At 45.2% G+C, this 18,911-nt stretch overlaps 2 protein-coding genes across 3 annotated transcripts in view; one reads left to right on the top strand and one right to left on the bottom strand.

Annotated features, from left to right (window-relative positions):
- The first annotated feature begins 60 nt into the window (after window positions 1-60).
- Window positions 61-18,911, top strand: part of IFT81 (intraflagellar transport 81) — a 204,593-nt gene continuing 185,742 nt past the window's right edge. The window contains exons 1-3 of the mRNA XM_079762819.1: window positions 61-155; window positions 2,136-2,237; window positions 6,654-6,817. The gene's annotated coding sequence lies outside the window, so the exon portion shown is untranslated. The remainder of the gene's footprint in view (window positions 156-2,135; window positions 2,238-6,653; window positions 6,818-18,911) is intronic.
- Window positions 13,327-18,911, bottom strand: part of P2RX7 (purinergic receptor P2X 7) — a gene marked incomplete at its 5' end in the record, with an annotated part of 115,170 nt that continues 109,585 nt past the window's right edge. Inside the window, 3 exons of one of the 2 annotated variants that reach the window (XM_079762822.1) lie at window positions 13,327-14,805; window positions 16,302-16,403; window positions 18,683-18,832. In XM_079762822.1, the coding sequence (XP_079618948.1) occupies window positions 14,146-14,805; window positions 16,302-16,403; window positions 18,683-18,832 (912 nt within the window). In that variant the 3' untranslated portion in view covers window positions 13,327-14,145. The remainder of the gene's footprint in view (window positions 14,806-16,301; window positions 16,404-18,682; window positions 18,833-18,911) is intronic. The other variant, XM_079762821.1, reaches the window with a different exon arrangement.

Raw genomic sequence — 18,911 nt, 5'->3', positions numbered from 1 at the left:
TGCCAGGAGACACGCCCCCTTCCGCCTGGAGACCCGCCCCTTCCCCCACCTGGAGTCTAGCCCGGAGCTTCGCCGCAGCGTCCCGTCCCGCGGCGACGTCACGCGGGGAGGGCTCGGAAGGAGGCGGTGCGGGCCATTGAGGGACAGGCCAGGCGGTAGGTGGGACCGTCCCTTCGGGTACGGGAGACGCCTCTGGAGGCAGGAGAGTGTGTGTGTGTGGGGGGGAACAGAGACCCTCACGAGAGGACCGGTGAGGACGAGCGACCCGCCCCTTCAGGGGGACGGAGGGAGGGGGTTTGAGTGTCCCCTCAGGACGCCTGAGGAGAAGGAGTGGCCCTCTTAGGGAGATGGAGCCTTCGAGGAGAGTGACCTCGCCCTAGGTGGAGTGAGGAGCGGTAATGAGCAACCCCCTGAGGGGGGTGTAGGGTCTTCGAGTGGCCTGGGGGCGGGGCCCGCGGGGCCCGTGCCGGTGGGAGAGCATCCTTCATTGCCCCCTCCCCCATTCAAACCAAAGGCTGTAATGGGGGGTTGGGGGCAGTGCTGCCTTCAACATCTGGGGTCGGGCCGGGGGTGACCCAAACGCCAGGCCAGGTGCCCTAGGAGCCCTTACCTGGAGCCTTGCACCCTGTAAAGTGTCCCTCCTGGAATTGAAGCCAGGCCACATCCTGAGCCAGTTCAGATGCTTCCTTAGTTGCAGGACAGGGGAGGAAGCAGCCTGAGCCAGGTGAGAAAAATGGTCAAATGCTTTGAGTAGACACTTCTGCAGAGAAGGTACACAAATGCTTAATAAGGATATGTAACAGATTCAATATCTCTAGTCACTCGGGAAAGGCAAATCAAAATCACAATGACATACTTCATGCTACTGGCTTAGCTATAAATCAAAACAGGCAATTAAAAAGATGGCAAGGGCCCCCCCTGGCGGCCTGCATGTCTCAGTGGTTGAGCCTTTACCTATCAACCAAGAGGTCACAGTTGGATTCCTAGTCAGGGCACATACCCAAGTTGCAGGCTCAATCCCCAGTGAAGGGCTTGCAGGAGGCAGCCAATCAACGATTCATCATTGATGTTTCTATCTCTCTCTCCCTTCCTCTCTGAAATCAATAAAAATACATATTTTTAAAAAGATGGCAAGGTTGTAGAGAAATTGGAAGTCTCACATTGCTGGTGGGAAAGTAAAATGGTGTAGCCACTTTGGAAAATAGTTTGACAATTTTTCAAAGTGTTAAACAGAATTACCATAAGATCTAGCAATTTTACACACACACACTATATATATATATATCCTATATAATAAATTGACCCTCTCGCCCTCGCACAAGATGGCCACCCCAAAGTAGTCCAAGATGGTTGCCCCCATGTGGTCAAAGATGGCTGCCACAAGATGGCCGGCAGGGAAGGGCAGTTAGGGGTGACCAGGCCTGAGGGGAGGGAAGTTGGGGGTGACCGGGCCTGCAGGGGAGGGAGGACAGTTGCGGGGGGCGGGGGGGTGGAGGGGGGACCAGGCCTGCAAGGGAAGGCAGTTAGGGGCGATCAGGCCAGCAGGGAAGGGCAGTTGGGGGCAATCTGGCCGGCAGGGGAGCAGTTAGGCGTTGATCAGGCAGGGGAGTGGTTAGGGGCAATCTGGCAGGCAGGAGGCGAGCAGTTGGGAGCCAGCAGTCCCCGATTGTGAGAGGGATGTTCGACTGCCAGTTTAGGCCCAATCCCACAACCCACAGTCGAACATCCCCTGAGGGGTCCCAGATTGGAGAGGGTGCAGGCTGGGCTGAGGGTCACCCCACCCCCCTGCACAAAATTCATGCACCAGGCCTCTATTATATATATACAGACTAATATATCTTCAAGAGAATTGAAAAGATATGTTCATGCAAAAACTTGTACATGAATGTTCATGGCAGCATTATTTCTAATAGCTAACAAGTGGAAGTAACCTAAATTCCTGTCAACTGATGAATGGATAAGTAAAATGTGGTACAGCCATACAATGGAATGTTATTTAGCCATAAAAAGATATGGTACATAAAAATATATGTATCCTGTTGATACATGCTACAACACATGAACCCTGAAAACATTATGCTGAGTGAAAGAAGCCAGACACAAAAGGTCACTTTGTTTATTTTTATTGATTTCAGAGAGGAAGGAAGAAGGAGAGATAGAAACATCAGTGATGATGGAGAATAATTGATTGGCTGCCTCCTGCACGCTCCGCGCTGGGGATCGAGCCCACAACCCAGGTACATGCCCTGACTGGGAATCAAACATGATCTCCTGGCCCATAGGTTGACACTCAACCACTGAACCACGCCAGCTGGGCTAAAAGGTCACATCCTACATAACAAAAGCGTAATATGCTAAGTGTCCAGTCGTCTGGTCATCCATTCAACCAATCAAAGTATAATATGCTAATGATATTCTAAGGCTGCTCAACTGCTCGCTATGACATGCACTGACCACCAGGGGCAGATGCTCCAACTGGTAGGTTAGCTTGCTGCTGGGGTCCCGCCAATCAGGACTGAGCGAGATGGGCTGGACACGCTCTGGAGCCCTCCTGCAGTCCCTCCCCAGCTGGCCAACCTCCTGCATCCCTCCCTGGCCCCAATTGTGCACCAGTGGGGTCCATCGGCCTGGCCTGCACCCTCTCGCAATCCGGGACCCCTCAGGGGATGTCGGAGAGCCGGTTTTGGCCTGATCCCGCAGGCCAGGCCGAGGGACCCCACTGGTGCACGAATTTGTTCATTGGGCCTTTAGTATTGTATAAATTCTGTTTATTTGAAACATCCAAAATAGGCAAATCACAAAGACAGAAAGCAGATTAGTAGTTTCCAGGAAAGGAAGTATTGGGACTGATTGCTAATGAGTATGAGGTGTCCATTTGGGGTGATGAAAATGTTCTGGTAAATTTAGATGCAGAACTCTTGTGAATATACTAAAAGCCACTGAATTGTACACTTTAAAAGGACAGATTTTATGGTATGTGAGTTATATGTCAAATTTTATTTTATTTATTTATTATTTATTATTTTTTTATTTTTTTATTTTTTTATATATCAAATTTAAAAAAAAACACAGAGTAGACAACCAGGTTCTCAGGAAAAAAAAAAGTATATACCACAAAATAATGGGTCAAACCTCATGTTCTTTCTTCATAGGGGAAAACCTCAGGCCCTCACACAGAGCGTATTTTTATCTTAGATTAAGTCCTAAGTCTGGCTTATCTGGTGTCCTTGGTTGCATGTGAAGCCAGTTCACTCACGACAATATTCTCTAAAAACTGCCCTTCCTCACAGAGATGGCCCCAGCACCCCGTTTTATGCTGTGACCTTATCAGTTGAACCACAGGAGTAACCTGACCCAAACAGGGTCAATCTGATGGTCTCCTTTGGAAGGGTTGCACCGGGAGAGAGGCAGCGCTTTGTTCTCTGCAAGTGACAAAAACTGAATTGAGTAACCTCAGGAGTTGTGGCAGAGTCATCGATTTTTTAAAAATATGTTGATTTTAAGAGAGGAAGGAAGAGAGATACATCAATTTGTTATTTCACTTATTTATGCACTAGCTGTACCCAGCCACGCATTGCTGTGGCTCAGTTTGTTTAAATGGAAAAAAAATAAGAGAAAGCGCACGTTTCTAATATGTTTAATTTCACAATGCTTGTGGATATACAATATTTTTTGTTGTTCCATTGTCTGTGCAGATATAGAGATTGTCTGGTTTGCCGACTCTAGAACACGCAACATATAATTGTCCATGTGAGAAGCAATCCATGTCTAGATCTAAACCGCACAGTTCTAAAGATTGGCCCTGAGCTTTGTTAATGGTGATTGCAAACGCCAATTGAATGGGGAATTGCAATCTCTTACATTGCTCATTAATTTTTTTACTGCAAGCCGCGTGCCGTTGCAAAGCTTTGGCTGGTTGATATTTCAAAACATGATAATTGGCATGCCGATTTTCAATTGCAGTATGTGTGGTGGCATCCCTGGCAGATCGAGTGAATTCAAAAATTCTATTGGATAATTAACCGCTTCATCTGCTTCCACAACAGTGTCGACGGACTTGTATGTGACTACCTCACTTTGAATGTTAGACTGAATAATATTGTGAAGTTCGTAGACTCTTTGTTCTTGGCTGTAAGAATAGCTCGTTCACTCAGCTGATCGTGATTCTTTTTTTTTAAATTTCTTTATTGATTAAGGTGTCACATATTTGTCTTCATCCCCCCATTCCCATCCCACACCCCTCCCCACGGATGCCCCCACCCCCCTGTTGTCCTTAACCATTGGTTAGGCTCGTATGCATGCACACAAGTCCTTTGGTTGATCTCTCCCCCCTATCCCCACCCTCCCCTACCCTCCCTCTGAGGCCCGATAGTCCGATCAATGCCTCCTTGTTTCTGGTTCTGTTCTTGTTCATCAGTCTATGTTGTTCATTATTTCCCCTAGATGAGCGAGATCATATGTCACTAGAAATATACTTATAGGAACTGAACGTGAGACGAGCAATAATAGTTATGCTGACAGGCAAATGAATCAGTCTGTAGTGAGTTTCTTTCTGGACCAACAGTTCTTTTGAGACCCAATTTCAATGTCCACCAGTTCCTTATGTGTACATGTCGGCACTGACTTTTCAGCTCTGGATGGTGGACAAATGGTGGTAATGCAGGTCCGACTCCCTCTGGTTTGGTCTCGCCCGGACCCAGGGGCACGGCCTCACCCGGACTCAGGGGCGCGTGGCCTCACCCAGACCCAGGGGCACTGGCCTCACCCGGACCCAGGTGCGCGCGGCCTCACCCGGACCCGGGACCCAGCCTCACCCGGATCCAGGGGCACACGGCCTCACCCGGACCTGGGATCCAGCTTTACCCAGACCCAGGGGCGCGTGGCCTCACCCGGACCCAGGGGCGCGTGGCCTCTCCCAGACCCAGGGGCGCGCGGCCTCACCTGGGCCCAGGACCCAGCCTCACCCGGATCCAGGATCCAGCTTCACCCGGACCCAGGGGCGCGTGGCCTCACCCAGACCCAGGGGCGCGTGGCCTCTCCCAGACCCAGGGTTGCGTGGCCTCACCCGGATCCAGGGGCGCACGGCCTCACCCGGACCCAGGATCCAGCTTCACCCGGACCCAGGGGCGCGTAGCCTCACCCGGACCCAGGGGCGCGCGGCCTCCCCCGGACCCAGGGGGGCGGCCTCACCCGGACCCGGGACCCAGCCTCACCCGGATCCAGGGGCGCATGGCCTTACCCGGACCCGGGATCGAACTTCACCCGGACCCAGGGGGGCGGCCTCACCCGGACCCGGGACCCAGCCTCACCCGGATCCAGGGGCGCACGGCCTCACCCGGACCCAGGATCCAGCTTCACCCGGACCCAGGGGCCCGTAGCCTCACCCGGACCCAGGGGCGTGATTCTTATAATTGGTTTGAATATTGGGAAATACTTTTTCAACCAATTCTTCTTTTGACGTCACTAATTGCAGAAGTTATGAGGCAATGAAATTCATCCTGAGGTCAGATCAACCGGCACCTTTCCGTTCCCAATTTCCAGCAATTGATGTGAGAATATCTCAGCTGATCGATTGTTTTGCAGCTGGACACGCATATTTGTAGTTAATTTTAACGTCTTTATGTGTTGCCACAAAATAGAGTATTTCAGGCAAGCATCTATTTCATCCGCTGGTGTCGATTGAGGAATTGCAGATAATGTTGCCTGAAATTTCCTGCAAGCAATATTAACGCGTTCCCAAATGGTCTGATGTTTCCATGCAAATCTTGCAATGATGGATCAAGAGTCTCGAGTGATTTTTTGTGCGCCATTGTGCATTCATCCCAAATAATAAGTTTGCATTTCTGCAATACTTTTGCCATGTTGGATGCTTTGGAAATGTTGCACGTGGGAGTTTCAATGAATTGCATGTTCAATGTCAATTTCAAAGCGGAATGAGCAGTTCTTCCACCTGGTAGCAATGTCGCAGCTATTCTGGACAACGCAAGAGCTAAGGCTATGTCATTTTGGGATCGAATTGTTGCCAGAATCAATCTAATTAGGAACGTTTTACCAATTCCACCTGGCGCATCTAAGAAGAAGATTTCTCCAACCCCGTTATTGACAGTTTGCATTATTTGATCATAAATGCCTTTTTGCTCAAGCGTTAGCTTAGGAATATTTGATTGCACATACGACAAAAGATCACCCGTATTGTAATTTTGTTCACTACGCAATTCTACATCGAATGAAGCAGCAGCAGATCGATTCGGTGATGGCATTCCCAAATGATTGAGAACTTTGTTCGTGATTTCTAAGCACAAATCTTCAATCATTATCAACATTGAAATGGAATCGTAAAATTGGAAATTTGGAAATCGTAAATGGATCGTAAATCAGAAACATTGAGATGGAATCATAAAATATTTAGTATAGCGTGTGTTGCTTTTATGCCCAACAGATGGCGCTGTTTTTCAAAAACAGGTTTTTACCTGTCACAGGTGTGACATCTATATAATAGTAGGTATAAGGTATATAAAAACACATGCATATTCGAATGCAACGTTGTGTCAAAATTTCAAAGCAATCAGTGAAGAACTTTTGGAGATTTAAGATTTTGAACAAATTAACATTTACATTTTTATTTATATAGATTCATTGGTTGATTCTTGCAGGTGCCCTGACCAGAGATTGAACCCAGAACCTTGGTGTATCAGGATGATGCTCCGACCAACTGAGCTACCTGGCCAAGGCCATGGCAGAGTCATCTTGGTGGAGAAGCCAAGGAGGGGAGCCTGCAGGATCAAAGAATGACACAGATGGGCCAAGGAACACAGAGGTGAGAGTAAGAAAATGGCCTCTTTGGTTTTTGCTGAGTTTCTACTTCCTGGTTCTGCCCCCTTGGTTCACCTTTGCCCTTAAAATACCCCCATGACCTTATAATAAATGAACTTATATTTCCCCCTTGAGCTGGTACGCTTCTGAAAGTTGGAAATGAAAATACTTTGGTTATGGTGCTGGTTCCAAGAGATGAAGATAGACTGTCACCAGTAATGTGTGTGTTAACTGTTTGTATGAAGGCAGCAAATTAGAAAGAGGTGGGAAGGCACTGCCTGAGGACACCAGTATTAAGAACAGCAATAATAGCCCATAAAGAGAAATAAGTTCCTATAAAAAGCAGAGCCGAGAACTCCAAAAATCTCATCAGTCTGGGACCATTTAGTTGAGAGGGTAGCAGTGGCCAACATCGGTGTGCCTTAGGGTGTCTTTTGGTTAGAGCATGGTAAGAATGATGTTTGTCACAATGGCCTTGAGCCACAAAAGGCCAGTCAGATGAAGCAATATCCTTTGTTTGGAGTTATCTTCAATGAAAAAATGGTTTACATTAAATGTTCAGGCATTGAGAGATGTAAGATTCACTTATCTGGCACAGATCTTGTGAAATACATCATTGTATAACTATCAGATACTAGTACATGTGGTCCAAATGTATAATTACATATACCTCCAGAAACAGCTCATCTTCTAAATGAAGAACGAGTTGGTAGCAAAAGTGAATAATGATAAATTATTTTCTAATTTTGTTGTTGCTTTCCCCGTGGAATCCTTGAGGCTGAAGCTGTTATAGAACAGAAAAAAAAACCCTGACTCTTATCTAAAAGGCCATATGCTGATCACAGATATGCTCTTTGCTATCTGCTGCATCAGTGGGTCTCAAACCTGTCAGACCTAATGTCCCTTTTAAAGGAAATATTTTCTAATATCCCTTTAGTAGCCCCAAAAGAAATTAACATGGAATATAATTTACCTGTACTCAATTAAATATGCATATATGTAAATGTAAATTATTATATATGTGTTTGGTTTGCATGTTCATGATGATTAAAGATATTGGGCTTTTCATGTGCATATTGGCCATTCTATATATCTTTATAGACATTTCTGTTCAGATCCTTTGCACATTTTTAATTAGGTTGTCTCTAAGTTGTAAAGATTCTTTATAAGTTTTAGATACATTTTTTTATATGATATATGATCTTCAAATATTATCTCCCATTCAGTGGGTGGGGTGAATTACAGGTTATAAAAGTGGAGAAAGTGGGGCGTATGATATTCTTGCAGATGAACTAGACCTAATTTTATAATTGTGTCTTGAAATCCCAGCACATTTGCCATTTGATCTCTAGGATGTAAAAAGACCTCGAAGAGCACATCCTTTGATAGGCAACAGAGAATAGAAGATGGGTAGGGGGGAAAAGCCAGGAATACAAGAGATGATGGAAGAGTTATGAGGTCGACCTGTGGAGATTGTGTGTCTGATGTTACTGAAAACCAACAGTATTCAGGAGTGGATACTGTGTGTTCCAGGATGTGTGTGGATATATAAGATTATTTACCAGTTGTGCATCCTTAGATAAGCTGTTTGCTTTTTGGGAGCCTGTCTTTTTATCTAAAGAATGGGGATAGGTGTTGTGTATGTCTAGTGTGACATCATCTTCTATATATATAAAAGTCTAAGCAATTGAACAACCCAATGACCAGTCGACTGGTTGCTATGATGTGCACTGACTACCAGGGGGCAGACGCTCAATGCAGGAGCTGCCCCCTGGTGGTCAGTGTGCTCCCATAGTGGGAGTACCGCTCAGTTGACTGACGGGCTCATGGCTGGCAAGCACAGCTGTGGCAGCGTGAGCCTCTCCCGCCTCCGCTGCAGCACTACCAAGCGGGCAGTGGCAGCAGGTGCAGCGGGGCCGGATGAGCCGGAGTGGTGCCTGGCCTGAGCTTGGGCTCCTTGCCAGCCGCCTGCTGCTTTGCACACTACTACAGCCCTCGGGGGATGTCGGACTGCCGGTTTTGGCCCAATCCCTGGGGCTGAAACTAGCAGTCCGGCATCCCCTGAGGGTTCCCCTAAGGGGATTGCAAGAGGGCACAGGCCAGGCTGAGGAACCCCACTGGTACACAAATCCATGCACTGGGCCTCTAGTCTTTATGATAATAAGAGCTGAGACCCTCTAAGTGCTTTATAGGCTTCATTTCTTTCAGTCTCACATGAACCATGAGGTGGGCACTGAGAAGTAAAACTGAGATTTAAATAATGCAAATGGTTGCATCAGGATCTGAGTCCATGTCTGTCTGATTTCAGAATCTTTGCTTTTAACTATTTCATTATGTAGCCTTACAGTACTCCAGAGGGATGGACTCAGTCTCCAAAACCACCAAGCTGATGATAGTATTTTAAATTTCCATGGTTTGGGTGCAGATTCAAAGAAGCTCTAAGTTCATGCAAGCAAATCACAAAGCACTGTCTTGGGATTTTTCCCAATTCTTTTCTGTCCTTAAGTGTAGCCCCTGAAAAATCGGCGAACACTGTGCATTGGAGTAGTTTCTCAACTCTCGAGTGTTAGGCATGTGTGACTCAAGTTCTGCAGATAGGGATGAGATGGGTGGCTTGCAGTTGTAAGTTAGCACAACCAACAGGAAGTGTTTATGGAGGGTAGCATCCTGTCACTTTCTTCAGTTGCTTCCCTTTTTCTTTCTTTCTTTTTTTTTTTTTCATTTCTCTGTCAGTAAGAAATTCCATGGGAAGTGGGGTGACAAATGGTAGTTTTTCCTTGGGTCAGTTGAGAGTAAAGGGTGCCTCTTTCCTGTCCTGAGAATTATCCAGAATGCCCATCTCTTCCCTCTCTCTGCTGCTGGACTTTTAACTAGGTTTGGGGCATCATCAGCCTCATCCTTCTGTTTGGCCCAAATCTGACATTTGGCTTTGATTTTGGTCTCAGCCTTCAAAAGGCCTACTTCAACATTAGTTCTGACCCCTTTGAACTTGAATGTGATCAGGGACTGTGGTATCACATAAGTAACCATCGTTTCTAATCAGAGTATCAATGTCAGTAATATGAATTAGGCCTGTCATTGGGATTTGTTGTTAGTATGTGGATATTCACTTTTGAATGTAGGTGAACATTCTAGTTGTAGCTGGAGGGGGAAAAACCTCTCCTTAAATCCTTTATATGTTGAAATCCTATCAGTAGTGTAAATATACATTTAGATTTATTATTGCTAAAATCCTGTCTAATAAAGAGGGAATATGCTAATTGACCATCATGCCCTCACAAGGATGGCGATGCCCACAGCCAATAAGGAGGGAATATGCTAATTGACTGCCATGCCCTCAAAGACGGTGGTGCCCACAGCCACAAGATGGCGGCACCCAGTCCCCTTAGCCCCACCGGGGCAGCAGGTGTGTGGTCGGGCTGCTCTGCGTGGCTACCTCCAGAGTCCCCCAGTCCTCTCAGTCCTCCAACCACCCAGGTCTGGCCTAAGGTGCAGGAAAGCCTCGGATGGTGGCTGCCTAGCTGCCCAGGGCCGGCCCAAGGCATCGGCAAGCCGCCGATGGCGGCTCCCTGTCCAGCCGCCCAGGGCCACCCGAGGCTCAGGTAACAAGGGCCGCCCGAGGTTTGTGCTGCCAGCAGTGGCAGCAGCAGAGGTGTGATGGGGGCGTCGCCTTCCCCTGATCTCCTCCTGCCCCTGAGGGCTCCCGGACTGTGAGACAGGGCAGGCTGGGCTGAAGGACCGCTCCCCGCTAGTGCATGAATTTTTATGCACCAGGCCTCTAGTAAAATAATAATTGGTTGGACGCTTACTTTCAAGAATAATAACTAAGAACTTTCAAATGACTTAATAGAAAAATCAGTGGGCAGACTATTAGGAGAGATTTTTGTTGGCTAGATAAATAATAATAAAGGCATAAAGGTATTAGAAATTTAAAATTTGAGTGGAGAAATCATCTTTAACTTGTCTCTTGAAAATACTCAGAACATAGGTTCAAGCAGTGCGCAAAGCTTGGGTTTGTGGGATTGAGTGAAAATACATCATCACTATCAACCTAGTTTTCAAGTACAGAAGTTGAAGAGGTCCCAAGAGGTCTTTACCATGGTCATGTATCTAAGAGGAAGGGAAATGTATGGAATGGCTGGCAGCATCACTACCAACAGTATCCTGTTCTGAGCAGCCAAAAAATATCTATCAGGTTCCAAAACACTTTCATTACCCCAGAAGGAAACCCCATATCCTTATGTAGTCACTCCTCATTTCCCCTCCTCCCCAAACCTTTGGCAACTACCAATCTGTTCTCTATTTCTATGGATTCATCTAGGCTAGATACTCTGTATAAATGGAATCGTACATTTGATCTTTTGTGCATGGCTTCTTTCATTTAGCATAATGTTTTCAATGGTCATTTATGGTGTAGCATGTTTCAGTGCTTCATTCATTTTTATTGCCAAATAATTATTCCACTCTGTGGATATTCTTCATTTTGTTTATCCATTCATCTGTTGATGAACACTTGGGTTGTTTCCATCTTTTGGCTGTTGTCATTAATGCTGCTATGAACATTTGTTTATGGATAGCCATTTGAATCCCTTCTTTCAGTTCTTTAGTGTATATACCTAGAAGTGGAATAGCTGGATCCTGTGGAAATTCTGTGTCAGGAAGTAGGGGCAAAGACCAAATATATATCTTATGTCACAGTGCCTTAATGAATATATGTATACTCATACATATATCCTATCTAATAAAACGGTAATATGCAAATTAACCATCACTCCATCACAAAGATGGTGGCGCCCATAGCCACAAGATGGTGGCGCTCAGTCCTCTCAGCCCTGCTGGAGTCCCCCAGTCCCAGAGCTGAGAGCGGACAGTGTGAGCGGCCTGGCGGAATGTTGCTTTGTTGCCGCAGCAACAAGGCAAGAGTTCAGTCCTGGCTGAGGAGGGCCTCTGGGTAGCGGGCACAGAGCAGCCGGGGTAGGGGGGGAACGCTTGTGTCATCGCCCCAGTGACAAGGCAAATGGTTTGGGCCTCGGATAGGCCTCTGGCCAGGCCGGGGTGCGGATGGGCCTCTGGGCCGTGGAGAACCTCTGGGCAGCGGGCGCAGAGTGGCCAGGCACCACAGAGAGCTACTGGTGCACGGATTCGTGCGCAGGACTACTAATATGTATATATGTATCAAATGAATGTGTCAGTGAATGAGCTAACTGTGATTGGTGATATTCTAAGAAAAGGAAGGAAAAGAAACATTTCAATAATCATGAATTATACGTTATTTTTTATTACCAAAACAGTCAGATTGAGACAGCTACATTGCCAAGCTAGAATTAGGACGAGTTTAAAAATATGTTTCCTTTAAGGAGAGAAATGCAAGTCCATTACCTATTCTGCATGAAATCAGTGTTACAAGAAAGCACATTTCTGAAATAGAGATGAATCAGTGAGTATTGTGCAGTTACCATAACAGAAAAATGGATGGAAGTACAAGAAGACAGGTTCTACAAAATGTATTCTCCTTGGTGTGCCTTTGGCGATGACATTATTTTATGTAGGAGACTAAAAATAAAAATTCAAACATGATGCATGTCTTTGTAGGAAGTGTCAGACATTTTACACACTGTTGACGTCACACATCACCCTCTCACTTAAAGCATATGTGGGGAAAGGGAAGGAGAACAGTAGGTGGATCCAGTGATTATCTGTCACCCCAAATTCTGCCTCTATCTGGGGCCTCCACAAGGTAACAGAAACTCATCAGGAATCAGGCACCAAAAAATAAAGGTATGAAGACTCAGAGGCCATCACAATGGAAATCTGTAGCTGTTAATAGAATTCTGGAGTAAGAATCGCCATTCTGAAGAAGTCATATATATATATATATTCCACTTTTTAAAAATATACTGGAAAGGTTGCAAAAATGACAGTGCAGTCTGACCTAATGAACTTGATTCCTGAGTTGAAAGCCAGATAAAACCCTATATCACAAAGAAAGCTGCTGTTTTTTAAGAAGTATCAAAAATGGTAAATCTTAGAGTATATATAAAAAACTGACAGATCCTTCATTAGCCACAGTGTGGAATAGTGGTCTCTAGTTATTCTTCACAATAGTTGTTTAGAAATAGTCGATTCTGTGGCCAAAACCATGAAAAGGAAACCCTGCAGGAGGATCCTAGACCCTGTGACTATCCATTTGCATATTTTTAGAGGCTGATGTATGGGATGGTAAAGATTTGGGTATAGGTTGCTTTTTGAGTAGCATCCACACTGCATCTACTTTAATTAGCTGCAAAGCGCAGGACGTTAAAAGCTTAAAGACGGCTTTTTCCAGTTTTTAACATCAGTGGTTATATCCAGTCGTAGAAATGTGATGCAATTGGAATGTATTGGGCAGCTTGGCAGTTAGATTGGATGGATTCCAAGGCTGTGCTGGTGAGTTACCTGATTCCATCTGCAGCCCTCCTAGAACTGCTGAATGGGAACCTAGGCCCCTAAGGGGCTCCAGGGGTGGTCCAGGCTCCCTAAGACCTTTAGGACCAGGGAAGGTATGGGCTGAGTCTATGTCCCCAAGAGTCTGGCTTGCTCTCTTGTCCCAGTTATCTGTTGCTATAAAACAAAGGACCCAAAATTTAGCAGCTTAAAACAATTTTGTTCTGTGCGTTCATGGGTCAGCTCTCGCTTGGGGTGCCTCGTGCAGTTGCAGACATGGGTTAGCAGGCTCTGGAAGGGTCTGAAGTCTTCTCTCCCATGCCTAGTGATGGGCTTGTATGATTTGAAAGCTGGGACTGGTCGGTCATCTCTCCTCTCCACATGGTTGCTTGGGCTTCATTACAGCAGGGCTGTCTCAGGATAGTCAGACTTTTACCTGAGGGCTGGCTTCCTGCACAGCAAGTGTCGAGGGACAGGGAGTGGAAGTTGTCAGCCTCTTAAGAGCAAGATCTAGAAACTGACCCAGCGTCACTTCCACTATTGGATAAGAAATCAGAGCTGCGCAGACACAAGGGGAAGAGACCTAACCTTCAGGTTCTTAGAGACAAAGGCCAAGGAATTTGTAGCCACTTTGATCCTTCACATTCTCCAATCAGGACTCAAGACCCAAAGAGTTTATTCATAGTTGGACATTATCCTAGTCTGACCTCATAATGAGTTGCTCTGTATTCATATAGCTCTCTGTGCATTAACAAGAAAGCTTGTATACACTGTCTCAATTTTTCCTCCCAATATCTCTGTAAGAGAGTAGGTTGAATCATAAGGCAACTGAGGTACAGAGGTTAAAGGCCTTAGATCACAGAGATTCCCAGGGGCAGAATTGAGACAGACGTCTGAATCTCTCGACTCTCAGTCCATGTTGAAGGATTCTGGCTGGTTTGTTTGTTTACCCAGGTCTCTCTGCTTTCTGAAACATGCAGAGTGGCAGCAGAGGGAATCTGGCCACAGATCTTGGCTGCTGAAGCTCGGGATGCAACCAGAAGTAATGTGCCTATGACTGCTCTGTTCCATCAGTGAAGGACTCTTGAAGCCACTGTACTGGCCTTCACTCTTGGGAAACTCTTTCCGGATTCTCCAGCGGCAACAGCTGGGCAGGATGGCAAAGTCAGCCAGGTCCTTAGAGCCGAAGCGCCAGGTGGCATAGCACCTGTAGGCGCAGTGCCGCAGCTGGTTGTTGGTGGCATCCGCATCCAGCTCCAGCAAGGGCTCCTGGTAGAGCAGGAGGAACTGCAGGGCACGTCTGGACAGGATGAGCCTCCTGAATGGCTCTGAGGTCGTGATGCAGGCGCCTGGCTTTTTCCGACAGCACAGCTCCTCCAGGCATTGGTGACTCTCGGGGAGTTGGGATGGGAGGCAATTTCCGCACTGGCACCAGCTCGGGCTGCTGCTGGATCTGGGTGTTGCCTCCTTACTAAGCAGCTGGATCTCCTCTGGTTGCCCAGGAATGGGGGGTGGGTCTTGGAGAGACAGGGGCAGCCTGGACAAGTCCGTGAAGTCCATTAAGGGTCTCTGGAAAAGTCAAGTTTCCAAACCTATCAGCAATGACAACCCCTAGAGTTCTAGGTTCTTTAACTTTATTATTAACTCACAAAATCACATTTAATATTACATCAATACCGTGTGTTAAACGTATGTGTCAGGACTGTGATAGTCTTTTACGAGCACGGCCTCATTTAAGCCTTCGAAGAATCCCATGAGTTATGTGTCCTTATCTCCATTGCACAGATTTAGACAGTGAAATTCAGAATAGCCAGGCCTCGGTGCAGATATCACCTCTCCAAAAGAGCTGACCTCCCAATCTAGTAATGCCCCTCCCAGCTCATTCTCTTATTGCACCATGAGATTCTCCATCCTTCCTAGTACTTATTGCCATCTGAAAGGATCTTTTTAATCATCACCTTGATGATTCTTCTGCATGAAAGCGGGGTCCCTGTCTGTTTTGTTTATTGTCATATCCCCAATACCTAGGCCAATACCCAGCACACAGTAGTCAGTAAGTATTTGTTGACTGAGCTCCTCTCCTTTCCCACCAGTCTCCCTCTACTGGCGAATCACGTTGTCGTGCTCTAAGAGAAATTGTCATAATTGCCATCATTTATAAATGTCTACTCTTTGTGACATATACCTTCATTCACCAGACAAAGAAAGTCTGAGTCAAGTACCTTAAAAGTGAATAAGTTCTCATACATGAATGTTCACAGCAGCACACCCTGGTTGCAGACATTTTAGCCTCCAGAAATTCAAGACAGGCCATTTCTGTTGTTTTTTAAGCTACGTAGTTTGTGGTAATTTATTACAGCAGTCATAGAAAACTAATACATTAGTGAAGATGTACAACAGCCTGAACTGCCGAGGAGAGTGTGAACTAGAACACCCACTTAGAGAAGTGTTTGGTAGTAACTCAGAAAGCTGAATGTATGCCCTATGTTTAGGTGCCATATGTTTACCATGGCAGCATCATTGGCATGAACCCCAAAGGGAAACTACTCAAATTTATCCATCAGCAAGAGAAAAGGTAAATAAACTGGATGTTTATAAAACAGAAATTATACAACAATGAGAATGAACTATTGCTATATGCAACGTCATGGATGACTCTCATAAAAATAGTGTTCCGTAAAAGAAGCCAGGCGCTCAATAGAATATATGCTATAGGATTCAAATTTTATAAAATTCTGGAAGAAGTAACCACTTGAAACTAATATGATATTGAATGTCAACTGTAATTGAAAAGTAAAAACAATATTTTTAAATTCTAGAAGAGGTAAAACTAACCATTGGAATGAGACGATGGCTTTGGGGGTGGGTAGTGATAGGGTGGAGACATCAATGGGACTTCTGCGAGTGATATTCACTTTTTTCATCTGGGTACTGGTTGCATGTATTTACTTTGTTAAAATTCATCAAGTATGATCTGTACAAATTTTTAGATGTGTTTATATTTAATAGTAAGTTTTCTTAAAAAAAAAAAAGAGAGAGAGAGAAGACTAAATGTTTTAACTTACTGGGATTTCTTTGCCTTTGACATCTTGCAGACTTCTCTTAAGTAGCTGCTTGTCCACCATCCTAATGTGGAATTCATCCACAAAGGACACATATTTTAATGTCTAGGGAAAGAAGGTTAAAAACTTTACTTCTTTTTTTTGTATAGAATAATTAAGAACTGCAAACCTGGACATATCTAAAGCAAATATTATTCCCATTTAGCAAATGGCAAACTCTTAAACAAGTTAACCAAAACTCTTGCTAACCAAGAATGAATGATTTCTGAGTCTAAAGGTGAATCCAAACTGGAACCCCATACACCTTAATTTGTGGACTTAGAGTGTCCACAACTTACTGCCTAATGTTTATAGGCCCCCAAGCACTATGTAAAATTTCTTTGTTATGTTTCCTCAATTTAGGCTACTCTAGATTGACTATCTTCAGAAAATTATACTGTTGCAATTTAAATTATTTATATTTCCATTAAGTTTCATTCTATCTTGGGCCATTAGTGATTATTTCTATATCCTATATAATAAAAGCCTAATATGCAAATTGACCGAACAGCAGAACAATCGGTCGCTATGACATGCACTGACCACCAGGTGTCAGACGCTCAACGCAGGAGCTGCCCCTGGCCCACAGGCCCCAGGCTAGCCAAGGCGGGTGCGAGTGGGGGCCCCCCCACCTGATCACCCTGTCTGTCGCCCCATAAAGGGAGGTGACTGGTGGTGAGGGGTGGGACTGGTGAGTGGGCAGCGCCAGGCTGGCCAATCAGGTGCCAGGAGAGCCCCCCTGATCGCCCCATCAGTTGCCCACAAATCAGCCCTGATTGCCGGCCAGGCCTAGGGACCGTACCCATGCACAAATTTTGTGCATCGGACCTCTAGTATATTTATAAAATTGATTTCAGAGAGGAAGGGAGGAGAGCGAGATAGAAACATTAATGATGAAAGAGAATCATCAATTGGCTGCCTCCTGTATGCCCCACACTAGGGTTCGAGCCTGCAACCCAGGCAGATGCCCTGACCAGGAATTGAACCATCACCTCCTGGTTCATAGGTCAACGCTCAACCACTGAGCCATGCTGGCTGGGCAATAGTGATTACTTTTAGTTGCAGTGATGAATTTTTATTTCAAATTGTATATGCATATACAATGGACAGTGAATGGAACATTCAGCAGCCGGAATAGGACTGGGGTGTCCTTGGATGAGGGAAAGACAAAGAAACCCTCTGATGTTTTAAATTTCCAGAGATTTCTTATTGGTTGGGAGGAAATCAGGGAGTCAAGTGTAGAGGACCTGCTGAGTCAAGTCCAAATTAAACAACCAAAACAATACAGATGAGCTAAAGTTCCCTTTGACTAGTCCTCCATCCCAGGCTTCTTTCCAGAAGGAATCATTATCCCTTTTTGTATGTCCAATGCCTTTTTGTATTTTTATATATAACCCCCCACATATAAATGTGTGTGTGTATAATACATGTAGAACTATATAAAATATACAAAATATATAGAATATATGTGTGCATATCTGTACATGTTTAAAATACATAGAATAGTTTATGTATGTAGTTTTTTGACCTATGTTATACCATATGTATTGTTCTGTAGTTTGCTTTTTACCTCTCAACAAAATGTCTTGGATATTTGGAAGTACCTGAAACATGGGTTCTGGAATTAGCCTGCCTAAGTTGCAATTTCAGCTCTACCACCTACTAGTATATGTCTGGGAAAATTATGTAACCCTCCTGTGCCTCAATTTCCTCATCTGTAGAATGGGATAATAGTGTCATCTATCTATGAGGTTGTTGTGCAGACTCAGTGAGTTAATATATATAAAGTGCTATATAAGTGTGGCTGTTATTTTTATCTACCTCATTCTTTTAAACGGGCGCCCGGCATTCCTTGCTATGGATTTAACCTAGTTTCATGCACGTCACAGATTGTACATTTGGATAGAAGTTCTTTCTTCAGTGACTCATGCTGCAGCGGACACCTTACACTATACTCCCTGGGTGCTCATGTAAATGAGTTTAGGGCAAGTGTGGAGAAGTGGAAATGCCAGGCTGTGCAGTATGTCCCATTTAAATGTTGTTATACACTGCCAGATTGTTCCCCGAAGTCATTCCACGATTGTTTTTGGCTGTACCCATTTAATAAGTCTGATAAAATGGACAAGTCCAAATGTAAAATTTGTTCTCCCTCCATCTTGCCTCTCTCTGTTTCCATCCTTCCCTAAGACAAAAGGCTTCATCCGAGAAATGGTTGATGGGATGGTGTCCAGAGGCTTGTCCACCCTAGGATCACACCTGAGGATCTGGCCTTAGTTTTGCACATTTCTCAGTGAGCTAACGGACACCCCAGCTTTTTGGGCGTCTGTAGATACAGTGAGACTTACCGACTTTGGCTCCACAACAAACTCGCACTTCTTGTTGTTGTAATACTCATTGACGGCGCAGCATTCACAGCACTTGCAACAGGGATAAACATGGGATTGACAGCATGTACTCGAGTAAGTGCAGATGAGAAAGTCAAGGATCAGAGTGGCCTGGGAAGAAGCCCAACAAATGCCGTGTTAGTGAAACTTCTTTTTGCCAAAGCATTTTCATGCAGCATGGGAAAGAGAA

Source organism: Cnephaeus nilssonii (assembly GCF_951640355.1).
Source record: "Cnephaeus nilssonii genome assembly, chromosome: 22".
In the NCBI taxonomy this organism is placed as follows: domain Eukaryota; kingdom Metazoa; phylum Chordata; class Mammalia; order Chiroptera; family Vespertilionidae; genus Cnephaeus; species Cnephaeus nilssonii.
The sequence above is the reverse complement of the archived record's forward strand: the minus strand, read 5'-3'. Positions and strand labels throughout refer to the sequence as shown.